Genomic DNA, 19,342 nt, shown 5'->3' on the forward strand with positions numbered 1-19,342 from the left:
TGTTTTTTTTTTTTTTAATTTATTTCTAGGAGAGAGAGAGAGAGACAGCGTGAGCAGGGGAGGGTCAGAGAGAGAGGGAGGTACAGAATCTGAAACAGGCTCCAGGCTCTGAGCTAGCTGTCAGCACGGAGCCTGACGTGGGGTCGAACCCACAAACTGAGATCATGACCTGAGCCGAAGTCGGATGTGTAACCGACTAAGCTACCCAGGTGCCCCTGACCTTTATGTTTCTTCAAGTGCTGTTATTCTTTTTCAGTGAGGTAAAATTCCATTTTGTAATTTACTTAGAAAGTATAATTTATCTGCAAGTAAGGATGAATTACTTATTAAATTTCATTTCTTTGTAGGTAGTGCAAATACTACTCGGTTAAGCGTGGTAATGACGTATTAGAGATTTCAGGGGGCAGTTGTAAGAGAAAATGAAGGTCTCTTTTAGATTTAATTTTTAATTGTTAACATTACATAAATAATACGTGATCAATATAGAAAAAATAGAAAATAAAGCAAAGCAAGAAAGATATTAAAGCAGAATCTCTCAAATTCTGGTACAAAGAGATAATAACACATGTTTTTTTTCAGATTTTTTCTGACACAAATATTATGCATATAGACAAATTATTGCATTACCCTGAGTTAGAGTGGTTTAACATACCATACGTTTATCATCTCAGTTTCTGCGGGTCAGGAATGTGGACGTGACCTTGTGGGGCGGACTGCGTCAGCGTTTCGCGAGGCTCACCCGGGGTGGGGTCTGCTTGGATGTTGTCAGGACTGTTGGCAGAAGCCAGACCCTTGAGGGTGTTGGACCGAGGGCTTTAGTTCTTTGCTGGCTGTTTCATGCTACATGGCCCCCCAGCGTGGCAGCATATTCCCTGGAAGCTGGCAAGGGGCAGGGTTTGCTAGTGAGACCGGAGTCACAGTAACGTGTCACTAAGTCACAGAAGTGATGTTCCACCCCTTTCTAAATTCTCTTGGTTAGATGCATGTCATTGTGTTCCAATTCACACAGGAGGGATTACACTGGGTGTGAACACCAGCGGGCGAGCATTCGTTGAGCACCTTCTGCGTGCCAGATACTGTTCTAATCATTTTTGGTGTAGGGACCCAGCTAATCCTAGTTGGTGAGGTAGTTTGTGTTTTAATTTTGTTTTAAGGATTTTTTCATTTTTAAGTAATCTCTACACCCACTATGGAGCTTGAACCCACAACCTCGAGATCTAGAGTCACACGCTGCACTGACTGAGCCAGCCAGGTGCCCTAGCAGTTAACTGTTTTTATCCTTGTTTTACTGAGGAGGCAGCAGTCAAGAAAAATAAGTAACTTAGCTGGTTCACTTTCTCATAAATGGTAGATCCAAATGTGAAGTCAGGCAGTTTGGCTCCTGCCTGCTCTGCAGCCCCCCCGGCCCCCTGCCCCAAGTGCCCTTTTCCACTCTGCAGGGAGTCGCTGCTTTCCTGGCAGTGTGTGCTCAGTGTCTTATGTCAGTGGGGACATGTCTTCTCATGACTTTTAAGGGAAGAGGTGCTCCACCATACCCTGATTTTTTTTTTTTTAATGTTTTTTTTTTTTTTTTTTTTAATTTATTTCTAGGAGAGAGAGAGAGACAGCGTGAGCAGGGGAGGGTCAGAGAGAGAGGGAATCACAGACTGAAACAGGCTCCAGGCTCTGAGCGGGCAGTCAGCACAGAGCCCGACGCGGGGCTCGAACCGACGAACCGCGAGATCATGACCTAAGCGAAAGTCAGACGCTTAACCGACTAAGCCACCCAGGTGCCCCCCTGATTTTTTTTTTTAACGTTTTATTTTTTTGAGAGAGAGAGCATGAACAAGGGAGGGGCAGAGAGAGAGGGAGACACAGAATCCGAAGCAGGCTCCAGGCTCTGCGCTGGCTATCAGCACAGAGCCTGATGCAGAGCTCAAACCCACAAACCATGAGATCATGACCTGAGCTGAAGTTGGACGCTCAACTGACTGAGCCACCCAGGCACCCCCACCGTACCCTGATTTTTAACCTGTTCTCATATAGACGGACATTTAGATTGTTGCTAGCTGTATTCTGTGAGAGGTGGTGCAGCGAGGATCCACTTTCCATACCTTTGTGTGCCCATCTCTCACATGGGACTGCCAGGAGAGTGGCGGTCCGTTTCTAGAGGTTTGGCACTGGGTATGTGGTTGTCTCCTGGAAAAAAGCTCTTTTGTGTATCATTTGGAAAGGAGTTAGTGGAGATGGGAACTGGAAACTAAGGTCATCATTTGCACTAAGCCTGGTGCTCCTTTGCTTGAGTGGGGCCCCTGTTACTGCACACAACATGTCCACAGGTCCCGAGGGTGCTTCCTGGACTCTGGTTCTTTGTTACATTTGGGTGACATGAATGGGTTTCATTCTTGTGCTGTTTTTGTGAGTGTGTGTTTGAAGGGGTGTGGCCACACGCCGTGTGCAGCAGGGTGCCAGCCTAGTGGGGAGCACGGCATTTGGCAGCTGCTGGCAACTATGGTTTGAGTTTAGGGGTGGCTTGTGCAGCTTGGAATTTGGCCTCTGCCTGGAAGCTTCACCAGCCTGGCTTCTCTGGAAGCTGCCGCGTGTGGGACTGTCAGGTGAGCGGGTCCCTGAGATTTGTATCGTGTGTATAACGGTGCCTGTCCTTGATCCTTCCTTGTAGACCTACTTGGTGGTCAGCGACAAGGCCCGAGACGCAGCTGCCATCCTTGTGTCCAAGTAAGTACCTGCCGGCCCCTCCCAGCCGTGTTGTTGATGTGTGACCTGGTGAGTCCGGGGAGGGCCTGTCCTACATGCTCTTGTGTGCTCCCTGTGTGTCTGTGTTACCTTGGAGGAGGCCACCGGGCTCATGGGCCTGGGGGAGTTGTTCTTGCTGCCCAGTACTTGCCTCTTTCTTTGAGGGGCATCGACACTGGGCGCAGGAGACCTCTGAACCTGATGGTGCTGGCTAGGGGCTCCGGGGGGTCAGCTGCTGGGCCCGTCCACAGAGTGCACATTTATAGCAGGCGGGGCAGGGCTCCCCTTTGGGCTGGTGGGTGTTAGGTGAGACTTTAAAGGTCACTTAGCAGTTAATGCTGGGATTCATGGAGATCATGATCTTGATTGGATCATTGTGGCTTGGGGTAAAAATCCCCAAACATTCTCAGTTGACTGAAAATCAGGCTGTGTGCAGAGCAGGTGAACATGGCTCTATGTGGTGAGCTAGGTGAGATGACCTGAGCAGTGGGCCTGGCTGCTCTGAAGGCCACCAGAGATGTGTATGAGGGCTGTGTAAACTTGGGTCATGAAATGTGAGAATGGAAGGAAGCAATTTTTCTTTCTTTCTTTCCTTTTTTTAAAAATTTATTTCTATGTAGAAACTAATTTGACAATAAACTATTTGTAAAAAAAAAAAAAAAAATTTATTTCTAAGAGAGAAAGACAGTGTGAGCAGGGGAGGGTCAGAGAGAGAGGGAGACCCAGAATCTGAAGCAGCTCCAGGCTCTGAGCCGGCAGTCAGCACAGAGCCTGACACGGGGCTTGAACCCACGAACCGCGAGATCATGACCTGAGCCGAAGTCGGACGTTTAACCGACTGAGCCACCCAGGCGCCCAGGAAGCAGTTTTTCTACCTTAATCGTGTGTGACTTCAAATAAGTGCATGGAGCAAATAAATTAGAAAATTTGGCTTTCCCTTTTCTACATTTGTGAAAGTTGAAAATGGGCTGTAAGACCTTCTGACTATTTTTTTGGTGGGGGGAGAATAGGCAACACCTCACTCAGGGCCCCGTTATGCTCAGGTGTGTGCCATGACCTTCTTCCCCGAAGTGGGAAGTGGGGAGTTAGTCTCTAGGGCAGCGGGTGCAGGATGAGGTGTTTGTGCAGGTGCCTGGTGCGCGTGGGGCAGGGCTTGGAGAGAAGAGCTGAAGGAATGAGGGGCAAACACGTGAGCCCCTTGTGTCGCTTCACCTGGGGGAGGGCGACACTCAGTCAGCAGAGGTTTCTCATTTATAAAAGAGTTTCTCTTTAATTGTGAGAGTAATCCTGTGTTTTGGAAAATAAAAGTGTAAGGTACAAAATCCACATGTACCTTCATCCTCCAGAGATGTGACTGCCTTTTTTTTTTTAATGTTTTATTTATTTCTGAGAGAGAGAGACAGAGAGACAGAGACAGTGACAGTGTGAGCAGAGGAGGGTCAGAGAGAGAGGGAGACACAGAATCAGAAGCAGGCACCAAGCTCTGAGCTAGCTGACGGCACAGAGCCCGACGGTTGGTGGCTTGAACCCACCAACCGTGAGATCATGACCTGAGCTGAAGTCGGAGGCTTAACCGACTGAGCCACCCCGGCACTGAGCCACCCAGGCGCCCTGAGATGTGACTACTTTTGCCTGTTGTCCTGCTACTGTCTGTGGGCGCGTCCTGTCCACGGGCATGGGGGTGCCCATGCTTGTCGTGCCTGGTGCTGGCGGCTGGGCCTGGAGCTTCATCCCGTCTTCTGCTAGAACGTGGTCCTGGTGTGAATACGTTGTTGTCTCTGCAGCCGCCTTGTGGTTAGTAAAGTCAGTGCCAGCATGAACATTTTACATGGAACTTTGTATCGTTCTGATTCTTAGAGATGAATTCCATTTTTTTTTTTTAATGGTTTTATTTATTTCTGAGAGAGAGAGAGAGAGAGACAGAGAGACAGAGACAGCGTGAGCAGGGGAGAGTCAGAGAGAGAGGGAGACACAGAATCCGAAGCAGCTCCAGGCTCTGAGCTAGCACTCAGCACAGAGCCGGATGGACGTGGGGCTCGAACCCACGAACGTGAGATCATGACCTGAGCCAAAGTTGGACGGACACTTAAGCAACTGAGCCACCCAGGTGCCCCATTAGAGATGAATTCATAAAAGTGGAATGGACATTTTAGGGGTTTTAAATGCAGTTACAGGACTGGTTGAACAAGTTGAAAGTTAACTTTTCCCCACATTTACCAGTACTGTGTGTGATCCTAACAAATGTTTGCCAAATTTGTTAAGTGAAAAATAATGTTTTTGTTATTTTTACTACCAGCAACACTGAAGGTTTGGTAGAGGTTTTTTTGAAAGTTTATTTATTTTGAGAGAGAGCATGGGAGGGTCAGCGTAAGTGGGGTGGGGGGAGCAGAGAGAGAGAATCCCGCACAGGCTATGCACTGTCAGCACAGAGCCCCACGCGGGGCCTGAACCCACGAACTGTGAGATCATGACTTCAGCCGAAATCAAAAGTCAGATGCTCAACCAACTGAACCACCCACATGCCCTGAGGGTTTGGTAGAGTTATCCTGCCCTTGGCTTTGTGGAGCACCGTGTCTGTGGGGGCTTGTGAGGTGAAACCCTTAACCTTTGTTCCTCCCTGCTGGCCTCCAGGAAGGGTGACCGGGGGACAGATCCAACAACTTGGTGGGACTCCACTGCACCGTCTGGTGGTTGGGATGTGTATACGTTTCACATAGTTGAGGCTGGTTTTCAGCGCATTAAAAATGCTCTGGCCAGTTTGCCAGGCTGTAGATACATCTTGGTGCCATGTAGCCAACTTCTCAGAGTGTTCTAGAATGGGCGGTGCTGTAACCGCATGGCTGAGCCATCTCCTGATATACCTGGCAGGGGCTCTCCTGGGGGAAGAGAGGGCTGTGAGGTGGGAGGGTGCAGGAGCTTCCTGCAGGGATGCGGAGGTAGGGGCTGGGACCACACAGCGCTGCTCGAGGGAGCCGTGACCCGGTGCGACGTGAGGGAGGAGTGGGCCAGCACGTCGTAAAACAGGATTCCGCAGCATTTGTGCAGAGCCCCCAGGCGTGCTCTGTGGGGGCCGCCGAAGGGACTGTGACATCCTCCCTCCTGATGCTCCCATGTCTCCTCGGGAGGCCGCACGTCTCCCGCTCTGTCTCTTCATGTTTTCTGCTGGTTCCTGTGTTTCTGCTCCCAGAGTGGAAGCTTCCCTCACAGAATGTGGGCTCAGCCTGGGTCCCTGAGTCAGAGGACTGGCTAGAGAGGGGACAGGCTTCCAGGCAGTGCAGGGCTGAGCAGATGTGGGCTCTGCATGGGGCTGTGCCGTCCCGGGTGGAGGGGCTGGGGAAGGAAGACCCATGGCAGACACAGGGAGAAGGGGCCTTGGGCCTGCTGGGCCACACCTTGCCATGTGGGGGTACGTGCAGGGAGGAGTTGGGCCAAGGAAGGGGAAAGGCCGCGTAGTAGGTGTTGGTGGGGCTCCTGGGCAGTGATGGTGACAGGGGAAGGTGGTCCTGTGGTGTATGGGGCCTCAGGATGAGTGGGACCCAGGAGGGAGGGCATGGGGATGGTGGGGCCTGTGTCTGACCTCAGAGAGGTCATGCTGGGGAATGACCGCCTGAAGGCCATGGTCTGGGAGGTGTCTTGGTGTTTTAGGTTGGGGACTGTCCTAGTGTCTGTCTTGAGAGGAGGTCGTAATGCACATTACAGAGGACAGACGTCCTGGCATGGAGGCTCATCTCCGTGGGAGGATGTGGCGGGTCGGAAAGAGGCTGAACTGTCACCCTGCCTGTTTGTTTCCTTCTGGCAGGTTCGTTACACGGCCTGATGTCAAGCAGAAGAAGATGGCAGGTTTCCTGGACTGGAGCCTGCACACCTTGGCCCGCTCATCCTTCCAGACCATCGAGGGGGTCATTGCCATGGATGGCACGCTGCAGGCCCTGGTAAACACTGCCCCGGGGGAGGGGACAAGGTCTTTTCACCTTTGACTCTGTTCTGAAGGAGCCGGAGCACAGTAAGAGGCGGTGAGGCCCACCGCACCGCACTCACGCACTTCCCAACCGGGGTTGTCCTGGCAGCATCAGCAAAGGGGTTCTGCTCCAGGGAAGACGGCCCGAGCTGGCTTACTGTGTCGCCACCAGGGGGCAGCGGCGTCCGCGGAGCTGCGGCGGGAGGTGGGCAGGGCGTGCCCTCCTGGGGTTTCTTGCTGTGTAATTGTGTTGTGGAGTATAATTATCTGAATCACCTCTGATGAAGTAAGGCAGGTGATTTGAAGTTTGATTTTGTTCAGATACTCAGGTTAGGATGTTTGTAACAAGCATGTTAAACACACAAGCTGGTCCCCACCCTCAGTGCTCTGGTGGGTGCCCTCCCTCCCAGCCTCCCCCTTCCCACTTCACCTGTCAGTAGCGTTGCCTTTTCCAGTGCTGATCGGAGGACAGTGCCCAGGCCCTGGAGCTCTCTCCCGGCTTCGTGCACTTTGGGTGCTGCTGGGAGCGTGCCTGCTCTCTGCGCATCACCCGCAGCGGCTGACACTTGGTTCTCGGCATTGTTTCTGAAGCTCTAGAGGCCCATGGCCCACTTTCCTGAGAGCAGGGCATTTTGGACCATGTTTAAATGGAGGTGTTTGGACCCATGACTCAGTGTGATGTCATTTTCTTGGGTGTTGTCCCTTGTGCTTTCCTCGGCTGTTGCAGGTTGGGACGAGGTGTGGGGAGCCATGAGGGCCGATGGAAATTGGGGCTGACGGTGTCCTCACCCAGGGGTGTGGGCACAGGATGTGGGAGGAGAGGAGATGACAGCAGGGTCTGCCGCAGGGGCTCAGGGAAAGCCCTTTCCTCACCGCTCGCCCTGCCCTGGGCACTTGGCCTGGGCCGCCTGGCCTCTCAGGAATGTCCTGGGCATCTGTTTCTGTCCATTCATATTCCAAAGTCTTCAGGCTTTCAAATGATGAGACTACTTCAAGACATTTTATAAAGAAATCTGGAAAATAAAACATTTTCTGAATTCCTGTAGTCTGTTGAGGTGCTGTTTTTTTTTTGTTATTTTTGTTTTAAATGTTATTGAGATGCCTGGGTGGCTCAGTTGGTTACGTGTTCGACTTTGACTCAGGTCATGATCTCAAGTTTGTGAGTTCGAGCTCCATGTGGGACTCTTCTGTGGTCAGCGCAGAACCTGGTCCTCCGTGCCTTACTCCACTTGTTCTCTCTCTCCCTTTTTCTCAAAAATAAACATTTAAAAAAAAGTTTATTTATTTTGAGAGAGACGTGGGAGGGACAGAGAGAGAGAGAGAGAGAGAGAGAGAGAGAGAGAGAGAATCCCAAGCAGCCTCCATGCTGTCAGCACAGAGCCTGACATGGGGCTTGAACCTATGAACTGTGAGATCATGACCTGAGCTGAAACCAAGAGCTGGATGCTCAACCAAATGAAGTACCCAGGTGCCCTTATGTTTTTTTGTTCTCGTTCTTGTTTCTGTTTTTTGTTTTTTTTTAAAAGTGAGGTGTTGTTTTTTATGTTTTCTTTCTATCTGTAAATGAACGTGGTGTGTTGGTACAATAGTTTAAAAAATATTGAGATATAAAGCATATAAGTACTTTGCTTTTTAATTTTTAAAAACTTTTAAAAATATTATTTTCTTTTTTAATTTTTTTAGAAACAGACTTTAAAAAAACAATTTTTTTAATGTTTTATTTTTTTTGAGAGAGAGAGCGATAGCGTGAGCAGGGGAGGGTCAGAGAGAGAGGGAGACAAAGAATCCGAAGACAGCCTCCAGGCTCTGAGCTAGCCATCAGCACAGAGCCCAACGCAGGGCTCGAACCCATGAACCATAAGATCATGACCTGAGCCAAAGTCGGACGCTTAACTGACTGAGCCACCCAGGCGCCCCACTTTTGAAATTTTTTAATGATTATTTTTTAAAGAGAGAGGACGAGAGAACGAGTGGGGGATGGGTCGAGAGAGAGAGAGAGGGAGACACAGAATCTGAAGCAGGCTTTAGGCTCTGAGCTGTCAGCCCAGAGCCCGACGTGGGGCTTGAGCCCACAAACCACGAGATCATGACCTGAGCCAAAGTCAGACGCTCAACCGACTGAGCCACCTAAGCGGCCCAGTACTTTGCTTTTTTAAAGTGTATAGTCAGTGATTATTGTGTGTATGCACAAGGTCATACACCCATCACCACTGTCCAATTCCAGAATATTCTCATCATTCTTAAAGGAAAATCCACACCCATTAGCAGTCACTCTCCATTCATCTCTACAGCCATTAATCAAGTTTCTGTCCCTGGATTTGCTCATTCTGGACATTTTATATAAGTGGAGTCGTACATGTCACCTTTTGTCACTGGCTTCTTTGATTTAGCGCCATGTTTTCAAGGTTCACCCATTTTGTAGCTGATGTCACTAATTCATTTTCTTTATGGCCAGATAATATTCCACCATATGGGTGTTCTTACCTATTACGGGTAACGCTAAACCTGAACTTTTGTCAGTTTTTGTTTGAGCATGTTTTCAGTTCCCTTGGGTACATAACAATAGTCAGTCCCCCCGCCCCCCTATTTAACAATTTAAGTATTTTTCTGTGTTTTTGAAGTCTTACTTTTTCTCAGGACTGCATACCTACCATGTTGCTGAGACATGGGGTGTCAGCCTGTGCCCTCAGGTGGCTCTCACTCCAGCTGTGTGTGGAGGCGGTGCTTAAGGAGGGTTTTATTGGGATTTTCAGTGTAATTGCTATGAAGGGAGTCCGTGCAGGGCGAAGCTGGCCTGGAGGGCCCTGGGCGCGGAAGCGGATGGGAGGGGGAGGTGCGGGGCACACCTGTGTCCACCAGGCTGAGTCCTAGGGGGGCGCACTTATGTTTTAGGTAATTTGGGCAAGGATGAGTGAATGGGGCAGAGATGGTTTATTTCAAGGTTTAGGTGTAAGTGGATTCCTTAATTTTTTGCCATGAGTCACGTTGAGAAGTCTTCGGACACCGAGAAACAATTGGAAGGTCTGACAGAATGTAGCTGCAGCCTGTCAGTCCTCTGTGGCCTGCAGGGCAGAATGCTAGACCCGCCCGAGTGTGGGCGCTGGAGGGTTAGGCACATTCGACTCAGCTTGCTTTTATGGTTACCGTCCTCTGTTAGATCTTCTTAACCCAGAAGGGAATTTGCATTTGGGCTGGGCTCCCAGGGTCCCCTGTAGCCCTCACCCAGAAGCCCGCCCCCACCCCCTCCAGGAGCCGCAGCTGTGTCCACGTGTATCGGGGGCAACTGGGCCATCAGGGTGCCTAGGCAGTGGGCTGGACCCTGCTGTGACCTCCCTAGGGACCTGCAGGCAGGTGAGGCTGTCTGGGCTGGCAGCTGGGAGGCAGGTCTCCCTGAGGAAGCAGTGGTGGGCCTGTGTTCTCACGCCACCCTCGAGAGTTCCCGCTGGCCTCCTTATCCCCAGACTAAAGTTCTTGGGGCTTCATTGCTCTTCCCAGAGGCTTGAAAAGGGCATGGGGACCCCTTCGTGTTCAGTTCTGCGATTGCTTTGCCCATAGGTCCTTTTATTTATTTTTAAAAATGTTTTTGATTGTCTTGTTGCTTGTCTCTAGACTGTTACCAGGTTTTCTGTTTCTTCTTCCTAAGTGGGAGGCATACACCTTAAACAGCAAAGCGAAACCCGGTGCTGGGTGGGAAGGGCCGCTGCGTGTCGTTGCTGTGGGTCAGCGTCCCTCTCAGTGGAGAGGGCCAGCCAGGAGAGGGGTGGTGCTGTGGATCTCCAGGCCATGCTCTGAAGTTCTCTTTCTCTCTTCCTCCTGAGGAACAAGGAGATTGTCCCAAAGGCTTTTCCTGCCCGCTCCCTGAGCAGCAGCGGCAGCACATCTGCTGTCTGGAGAGCCGCCCCCAGCGAGGGGGGCAGTTGCCTGATGGGGCAGCCCAAGTCCCCGGGAAGTGGGGAAATGGCCTGGCACACCCTTTCTGGAGTCTTCTGAAGCCCCTGTTTCTTCTGGAAACCCTAGGGTCTTTTTGGAATCTCATGTCTTGTTTCCTTTTCTCTTTTTCCTTTTCAAAGCAGTGATTTAGTCTAATTGCTGCTGCTGCCTCCTGGGCAGGAGGAAGTGGTGTAGGGTGCTGGGCTCTCCCAAGCGGGGAGCGGGTTTCACCATGAGCTTGTCAGACCTGAACAGCAGAGGCCGGGCGTCCGCTGTGCATGATGAAACTTGCAGGTGTATTGTGCTTTTGGATTTCGTCTGTCTCCTTTGATGCACTTGGCTTCATTTCTATCCACCTGTTCATTAGTGTGAGTTAGGCAAGACAGGTGAACTCGTAACGAGCACCATCGAAACTAGGGTTTGATTTTATTTTCCTGGAAGCGTGTTTCCCTTACAGTGACGAATTCTAGCTCTTATGCGGTGGGGAATGGGAGACTGCCAGCTTCTTCATGTCACTGGAAGGCCCCTCTTGTTGAGTCCTGCTTTATACATTTTTTTAATGTTTATTTTTGAGAGAGAGAGAGAGAGAGAGAGAGAGAGCGCGCTAGCTCGGGAGGGGCAGAGAGAGGAGACACAATCCGAAGTAGGCTCCAGGCTCTGAGCTGTCAGCACAGAGCCCGACGTGAGGCTTGAACTCACGAACTGTGAGATCATGACCTGAGCTGAAGTCAGGCACTTAACCGGCTGAGCCACCCAGGCGCCCCGAGCCCACATTTAATAAGTATTAGGATTATTGCAAATTGAGGAAATTCAGAGAAGGTGAATGAAGTGTTAAAAATTGAAAAGGGTCATCATTTGTATATGCTGTATCTCTGCTTCCTTATTGGTGGTTGTGTCCTCCTGGCTTTCACTACTCAGACTGAAGAGTGTAAGGACTGACTAATGATGCGGGGTTTCTCTTCGTGCAGTCCATGTAATGGCTGGGATGTGGGTGCGGACTTTTAGCGCCGAGGACGGAGTTCTTACGTAAAAATATGGCTGGCATGATGAGTAGCAATAAAACACTGTCCTCTCTGCCATTTGTTATGATTGCATCCTTCCTTCGCAGTGAGGTTTGCTTTATTTAGTTTATCATTGATGAAAGCGTATCTCTCATTAAAGGATAAAACGTTTTATTGCAAACACAGCACCTGAGTGCATGTGTGAGAAATACTGAAGCCACTCTCGTTTTGCATGTAGTTTAAGTAAAGAGAAGGAGTGTCTAGCCCAGGTAGAGTGGCTGTCGATCCCGCAAGGGCAGGATGTACCAGAAATGGTACATCCTCTAGGGTGTGTTGGCTCTGCCCCTGGGTGCTTTGCTGCCCTGAGGGAGGCTGATCTGCTGTGGGCCAGGCCTGAGCCTCAGGACGCCCTGTAGCAACACCCGTGACCCCAGGCAGAGGTGAAGTGCCTTGCTCCATGCTCCCCACCTGCAGAAGGGAAGTAACAAACCTCTTACCTCAGAGGGTGGTGTGGAGGCTAATTAGTGCATGTCATGTTCTTTGAAGATGAAAAGAAGCCAAGACACTTCTCACGTAGGCTTTGATTTCTTGTAGGCTTCTTTGGAGAGTAGCACCCCGTGGTTTCATTTAAGGTTTAGTTTGGCTGGAGGACAAATGATCTAGAGTGGTCTTTTTAGTCATGGCCCTGCTGGGGCAGGGCTTTGGGTGGAGGAAGATATAGTAAGAACCATTTGACTGTGTTTTCCTGATGTGTGTGTGTGTGTGTGTGTGTGTGTATGTGCGCGTGCGCATGTGCACGCATGTGCATGCACATTTATGTACTATTCATGTGCTCCTGTGAATCTGGCTGAAAGAGGTACCTTCACTTTTTTCTTGTGGGTTTAAATCCATAGAGCAGCCAACTCTGATACTGTTTTAATTTTACGTAACTCAGCATTTCAGTGGGGCAGGTAGCATGGTGGCATGAGTCTTGTTGCAACATGAATGGTGTGTGGCACGCCTTTAATTCCACCGGCGGGCCTGGTTTGTACACCTGCTGTGTGAAGAGGCGACGTGTCCTGTTGGACAGGTGCATGCTCGCAGGCAGCCCAGCAGAGCCCACGCTTGCAGGGGAGGGGGCCTCGTCTGTCACAGGCTTGCCCCCACCTCCTAGGTGTGCGGCTGGCTGGTGTGGAGCTGGCCGGGAGCCGCAGCCTCCTAGCTGGTGCCCTCTGTCCAGCCTGGTCTGTGGCCTCCAGTGCAGGCTGTGCGAGGGCCTCACAGCTCCCGCCGCTGTGGTGGTTGGGTTCTCAGGGGAATGGGACTTGGCTGCCCTCACCCCTCCCTCTAAGCAGGTGTTCCCCAGGCTCTGTCCTTGCTGTGTGGGGGCGGCTGGCGTCTCTCCCCAATTCACCCTTGACCTTTCGCTCCTGGTTCCCGTCCTTGGTCCCAGAGCCCTAGTTCTGTGCACCTGTGGTGCTTCAGAAGCCATGAGTCCAAGATCACACCTTTTATTCTTTCTTTTCCCACCTCCTGCAAGCCGCGTCATGAGGCCCAGCAGCAAACGAGAGTTTGAGGTCTGGCCATGTGGCTGAGGCGCTTGGATGTGTCCCCCCGCCTGGCCCTCCCTTCCTGGCACGGTGCCCGCCGGGTGTCCTGGCTGCCCCCGCTGTGGCCCGTCCTCCATCCTCTGCCTGCAGTCTGTCCTCGGCCTAGCGCGCGGCTCTCTGCTCCTGTGCGCTCTCCAGGCAGGAGCTGGCTCTGTCTGGTCTGTGGAGGCACCGCTTCCCAGGCCCTCCCCTCTGCCGTCGCTGTTCTTTGTCTCCGCAACCTTCTGTGGTGCCACTCGGGAGAACCGGTGGCAAAAGGACCCGGGAACCGGATAGGGGAGCCAGAGAGCAGATAGCCTGTGGAGGGGTGTCCTCCAGGTCCCTCCAGCCAGCCAGCCGGGCACTGGGCAGAGTCAGCAGGAGGAGGCTGGTTGTGTGGGTTCCCCCAGGGTTCTGGGCCCCGTGCTGGCGCCTCCTCGGGGGCACCCAGGGTCAGGAGAGGGGCGAGCGTGGACGCGCGGGCCAGGAACGGCACAGGCTCTTCTCAGTGCTTTTTGCTGGGGGCACCCTTGCTCAAGTCGTTGGCCCGGTCGAAGCCTATCTAGTTCTGCTCTTCCTCCTCCTCTTTGGATCTCCTCTCCTCACTTCCCCTTGGAGGTGTGGGGGCCTCCTGTGGGCCTCCTGGCCGGGGAGCCCTCTCCTCCTGCTGGGCTCAGAGCTGGAGCGAGAGAGGCCCAGGTCCCCTCCCTGCCTGGACGCCAGCGTGGCTGGGGACATTGCCCTCTTCTGAGCCTGTGGCTGCACGGCTCTGGCCCCTGCTGGTTTCTGAGTTCTCCGAGGCAGGAGTTGTGTCTTTTGCATCTTTTATACATCCTGAATTAGGCATGTTAGGCGACGTGTGATCAATATTCTTGGTACTTGTGAATTGAGGAACAGTTATTTTTATCTAAGATTATCTGCTGTTGAAGCCATTGGGAATAACAGAGACCTGCTTGGGAGGGGCTGAAGTCCTGATGTGGGCCTGTCTCTAAGAGGCTCTTTGCGTCTCCTGCCTCATGAGGCAGCAGGATGGTGTCTGCTACTGTTACGGGTGGATTCCAGCCCCTTAACTGACAGCGTTCAGATCTTTTAGCTTTTCAGTGTTTGAACTTCTTCTGTTAAGGGCGCCTGAACTTTGTGTGGCAGTTCAGGTTATGAAGTCTGACAAGGCTCCCTGGAGGTGGGCTGTGGGGGGCGGCTCACGGGATGGTCACACTTGAGAGAAGAGAGATGATGGGGGCTGGAGGTGCCTCTCGTCTGGCTGGCTTGTCCCCTTTGCACCGTGGTCGTGGAGTTCGGCCCGGGTGGGCACTGCCCTTGGGACGCTCTGCTTCTGTATTTCGTAGTGCTCCTCTGACCAGTTCCATCAGCTTACTGTCATTTGGGGGGAGGTGGCAGGTCCCCAGCTGCCACTCGCCTGTGCTGTTGTCAGCCAGCAGGTACAGGAGGTTCCAGTTGGTGGTGGTACGAGGGTTCTTTTCCTCCGAACTACTGAGTGTGAGTTAGGATTCCTCTGTGCAGGGCCTGTGGCTATTACCTAAAGGTGCATAGCCATTTTGGCTTGGCTGCCTTCCACGAAAGGTGTGGCCCTGGGTGGGCTTGCTGTGGCACAGGTGAGGACCGTGGGCTAAGCTCTGCTCAGTGTCCCTCCTGGAACTGGTTGTGTCAGTGCTGATGGTGTTTACATTTTGTCCTGGTTGTGTGCGGCAAGACCGCTGTGAGGGGGGGACGGTACTGCTCCTTAGCACTGGGACAAGAGTCAGGCGCTCACAGAGGGAGGGGCCCCTCCTGCCTGAGCTTTAGTCTGACTGCTTTTTGGTGTGTCTGTGTTGTCCTGCCTTCCGGGGGACTGAGGACGGGACCCTACATGGGGCAGGTGCCGGGCTGGTTGAGAGTGCGTCCACTGGCTCACAGGAGAACTCACAGGTGTTTGCGAGCGGCGCTCCTGAGCCCGTGTGCTGTGGGGGACCTTCCTCCCGGGTCCTGGGTGGAACTGCTTTTCTTGGCCTAGACTAGGTGGTGCTTCAGGGAGCCCTAGACCAGTGTGTCCTGCTTGGCAGCAGGGCGGACTGGCTCCTGAGCAGCTGACGGCCTGTGATTCACAGGCTCGGAGAACATGCCCCGGGGAGGGAAGCTGGTTTGCACGCCGCAGAAAAGCAGGCCTGGGTGGGTAGCAATCGAAAGGTGTGGTAGTTTAGAACGATTACTAAGAACTCCTTTTGTTTGCACCTTGCGCTGTGCTGGTTTCTAGAACAACAGAAACAGACCCGATGGTCATTTGTCCCAGCTGTGTGGCAGCGTTCTCTCCCATCTTGATTGCAGAGTGTGTGCTTTCACGGGGTTTTCGGCTGGCCCCTGTTTCCTGCCTCTGCGAGCACAGGAGTGCACCTCCCGCTTCGTGGCCCGGCTGGAGAAGGCTCCGGACCCTCGGGACGTGTGCTCTCCCTTGGCCGCCCTCTTGTCGTGCAGCCTTGCTGTCCCCTTGCCTGCACAGCTGCATGCCCCCGAGTGAATGGTGGTGAAGATGCCCCATTTTTATGTGTAAAACAGGCCAACAAACAAACAAAAACAAAGCCCTTTACTGAATTTTCTTGGTCCTTCCTTTTTATCCCTCTGCCCTCCTGAGTGTGTTCACAAGGGAGTCGGGACCCCTTGACTCTTCGTGTGTCCAGAGCGATCGGGTTATCCTGTGGGGTTCAAGGTTGGGGAGAGCAGAGGGCTAGAGCTCCTTGCACGCATGGCGGACGGGCCGTGGCTCCCTCCTAGTCCAGACAGTGGCCGTGGCCCGGCCTCGGTGTCCGTCCCTTTCTGTGTGGGGCCGAGTCGGCGCCGGCGCTCCTGGGAACTCGTCACCACTTTTGTTCTGTTCTCTTGTTGAGCCTGAGTAAGAAATTTGCCAAGTAAGGAATGTTCAGATGAGAGATCACTTTTGGTGTTTCATAATATTATAAATTCTTATTAGTTTAGTTGGTGAGTTGAGCCCAGAGGACACTTGAACCAACTGCCAAGTACATTAGCTCTGCTCTTGGCTGCTTACTGTGTGTCCCGGCTTCCCTGCAGACCCTCTGCATGTGTGCGTCCATCCCACTGACTGTGTGACGTCTGCCGTCCAGGTTAGACAGCAGCACCCTTGCCTACAGAGTGAACTTCCTATGCAGGGAGTTTGTTTTCTGTCGAGTAATAGCCCACCCCGCAGCCCGTGGCTTATGACTGCAGCCACTGTTGTGTGTGTGGATTCTGTGGGTTGTGATAGGCTGGGCACTGGGCAGCCTGTCTGTCCCTTGGTGCGGGGGATGTGGGGGTTGCTCAGCTGGAAGCCCACACAGTGGGAGCATTTGAAGGGCTGAGCACCTCCTTGATGTCAGGACCTAGTGTCGGGGGGGCCAGGGAGTCTGGTGCTCCTGGGCCCACATAGCAGTTCTCACTTTGCTGGTTAAATACTGTTTCTGAAGGAGAAAAAATCCTAAGAAATTCTTAGATGTGCTCAGTGTAGGATTCTTTATTTAAGGGGTTTGGATGCTTGGATGAATTACCATTTTTCTTCCAGACCTGAAAGTGGAGGGTACAATTCTAGGTGGAGCATTCTGGAGGTTGTGAGGCCTGTGTGTTTGGAGGTAGTCCCTGGTTACAGGAGACGGGGTGGGAGGTGCCATGCCAGGGCCCCCCAGGACGAGACAGATGTATGTGAGAAGCAGGGGGAACCCTTTCTCATTTGCTGACTGAGAATGAATGATGCTCTAGGAGTGAGCGCCTGGGCTCCTTACCTTTGTGAGAGCTGCTTGGGCCCATAACTTCCATCCTTTGAGATCTTTTAGTATACACAGTTAGTTAAAAAAAAAAAACAACCCAGTGAGATTCTTCACTCCCCTTCATGGCAGCTTGGGCACATGTCAGTGATGACACCTTGCCCTCCCTAAGCAAAAGGCCTCAGTGTGTCTTTCCTTGACGATGTCCTTTCAGAAGATTGCCTCTCCCGCCTCCTGTCATCCCTTTTCATGACAGAAACTGTTCTTTTGCTATTTTAGAATAGAGCTATGGAAGATGCAGTGAACTGTTGTGAGAATTTATGTTCTAAATTCGTAAATGTATTTGCAACATTTAATAGATTTTTTTTTTTTCAGGCACAAATATTTAAGCATGGAAAACGTGAGGATTGTTTACCCTATGGTAAGGTTCTTTTGTAACAGGGTGTGTTTGTGATGTGAGTTTGTCCATAGGTGATCCAGTGTGTCTCTTTCACATGATATCACATTGTATTCATAGTTACAAAAGTCTGGAACTTGCTGTATTTGGACACTGTCAAAGTGTTCAAAGACTTTGGTTTTTTGTTTTGTGTGCGTGTGTGTGCTTTAATCGGATTTTTTAGGCCTGGTATGGGAGGTCTGGGTTCTTGATGCCCTGTCTACCAGGTCTTGATTCTGGGGCACTTGGTGATGTGGACACAGCCGGAGGTCTCTGGCTCACTTCCTAGGGCCCCAGTCAGGGCTGCATTCTCCCTGTAGCCATGGTCATGGCCTCTGACCCTTTGCCTCCTTCTCCTGATTTTAGACAGAACCTCAATTTGTGATTTTAAGTTCTGTGATTCTTGCTGCAGAGAGGTTTACTACTGGGACAAGAGAAATTTCTTGGACTTACACGTTTTAGCAGATGTGTAAATAACATTTAAATAGTAAAGCCTGTCTTTTAAAAACATTTTCAGCATGGAAAATTTCATACATGTATAAAGAGAGAGACAGTGTGTAACGAACCCCCACATTTCTATCACAGGCTTCACATTTTTAATTCACGGGCATCGTGTTTCCCCGTGCCCCCCCACAGCCCGTCCAGACACCCTGCGGTTTTGTCTGCACCTGTTTGAGCGGGTAACCCCCAAAGACAGGGCGGTTTTGAAACATCTCTTGATGCTATTGTCACACCCGAAAACACGAGCAGTAGTTGCCCAGTGTCCTCACGTACCCTCCTCAGTGGACTTGCACACGCAGACCCTTGGTCTGCTCTGTGTTAGCGTCACTCAGGCCCAGGACAGTCAACACATGTTATTTGGGTCTTTGGGGAAATTATTCAGATGCTGTGACAACTTGCCCTGAAACCCTCTCTCCTCGTTCCTCATACGAAAGGCCGCCTTGTGTGCACTCCTGGGCCTCGCTTCCCCTCCCCATGCCCGCCGCATTCCCCCTAACAGCCCTGGCCATGCAGGGGCCCGACCACCCATTGCCTTGTCTGCAGGGACCCTCCCCATCGGGCCTGTCGTGCCCGCACAGTCTCCGGGAAGCCACGGTGCGCTCTTTTACCCGCCGGGCCTTGCGTTAGTCCTTGCCCGCTCGGCCTGGCCCCCTTCCCGGGCCCTCCTGCCGGCCTGCGTTCTTCCTGCTCACAGCCCGAGCTCGGCCAGGGTCGACTCCAGGCGCGCTCGCTCCTCGTGGAGCTCTGGTGTGGCCCGGTCCGGGCCATCGCGCTGCATCTGGGGGACCCGAGGGTCACCTGTGGCTTCCACGTCACGGATGCCCCACACAGAGAGTGCGTTTGGGAGGCCGCGTGGAACCCTTCCCACCGAACTGAGCCGCCTGTGCAGTTGTCCGCAGCTGCCGCTGTTCTCGAGCGCCTGGCGGGTTGCAGGCTCCCGCGCAGCAACCAGACCCTGCTCCGGAAACTTGGAGTGAAGCTCATCCAGCGGCTGGGACTGACCTTCCTGAAGCCCCGGCTGGCAGAGTGGAGGTTGGTAGACTAAGCCTGAGCGGTGTGAGTGCCCGTGGGGGAGGCGCGTGTGGTGGGCCTGGGTTGAGGCGGCCACGGAAGAGAAGGCTGTGTCCCTTCTGCTTTCGTTTCGTTGCTTCCATCTCAGCAGTGTTGCTGATTTTGAGAGGAGTTTTCCTTCCTTCCTTCCCTTCCTTCCTCCATTCCCTCCCTTCTTCCTTCCTTCCTTCCCCACCTCCCTCCCTTCCTTCCCCCTCCCTTCCTTCCCCCTCCCTTCCTTCCCCCTCCCTTCCTTCCCCCTCCCTTCCTTCCCCCTCCCTTCCCCCTCCCTTCCTTCCTTCCCCCTTCCTTCCTTCCTCCTTCTTTCCCTTCCCTCCTTTCCTCCCTCCCTCCCTTCCTTCCTTCCTCCTCCCTTCCCCCTTCATTCCTTCCTTCCCCCTTCCCTCCCTCCCTCCCTC

General features: G+C 52.4%; 1 protein-coding gene across 2 annotated transcripts in view; it reads left to right on the forward strand.

Moving 5' to 3' along the window:
* TBCD (tubulin folding cofactor D) overlaps window positions 1-19,342 on the forward strand; it is a 155,617-nt gene that overhangs the window by 11,874 nt on the left and 124,401 nt on the right. For both annotated transcript variants that reach the window (XM_039226427.1, XM_039226428.1), the window contains 4 exons: window positions 2,660-2,715; window positions 6,533-6,665; window positions 17,312-17,357; window positions 18,773-18,905. In XM_039226427.1, the coding sequence (XP_039082358.1) occupies window positions 2,660-2,715; window positions 6,533-6,665; window positions 17,312-17,357; window positions 18,773-18,905 (368 nt within the window). The remainder of the gene's footprint in view (window positions 1-2,659; window positions 2,716-6,532; window positions 6,666-17,311; window positions 17,358-18,772; window positions 18,906-19,342) is intronic.

Source organism: Hyaena hyaena, unplaced genomic scaffold (genome assembly GCF_003009895.1).
Source record: "Hyaena hyaena isolate Hyena2069 unplaced genomic scaffold, ASM300989v1 scaffold_21, whole genome shotgun sequence".
Taxonomy (NCBI): domain Eukaryota; kingdom Metazoa; phylum Chordata; class Mammalia; order Carnivora; family Hyaenidae; genus Hyaena; species Hyaena hyaena.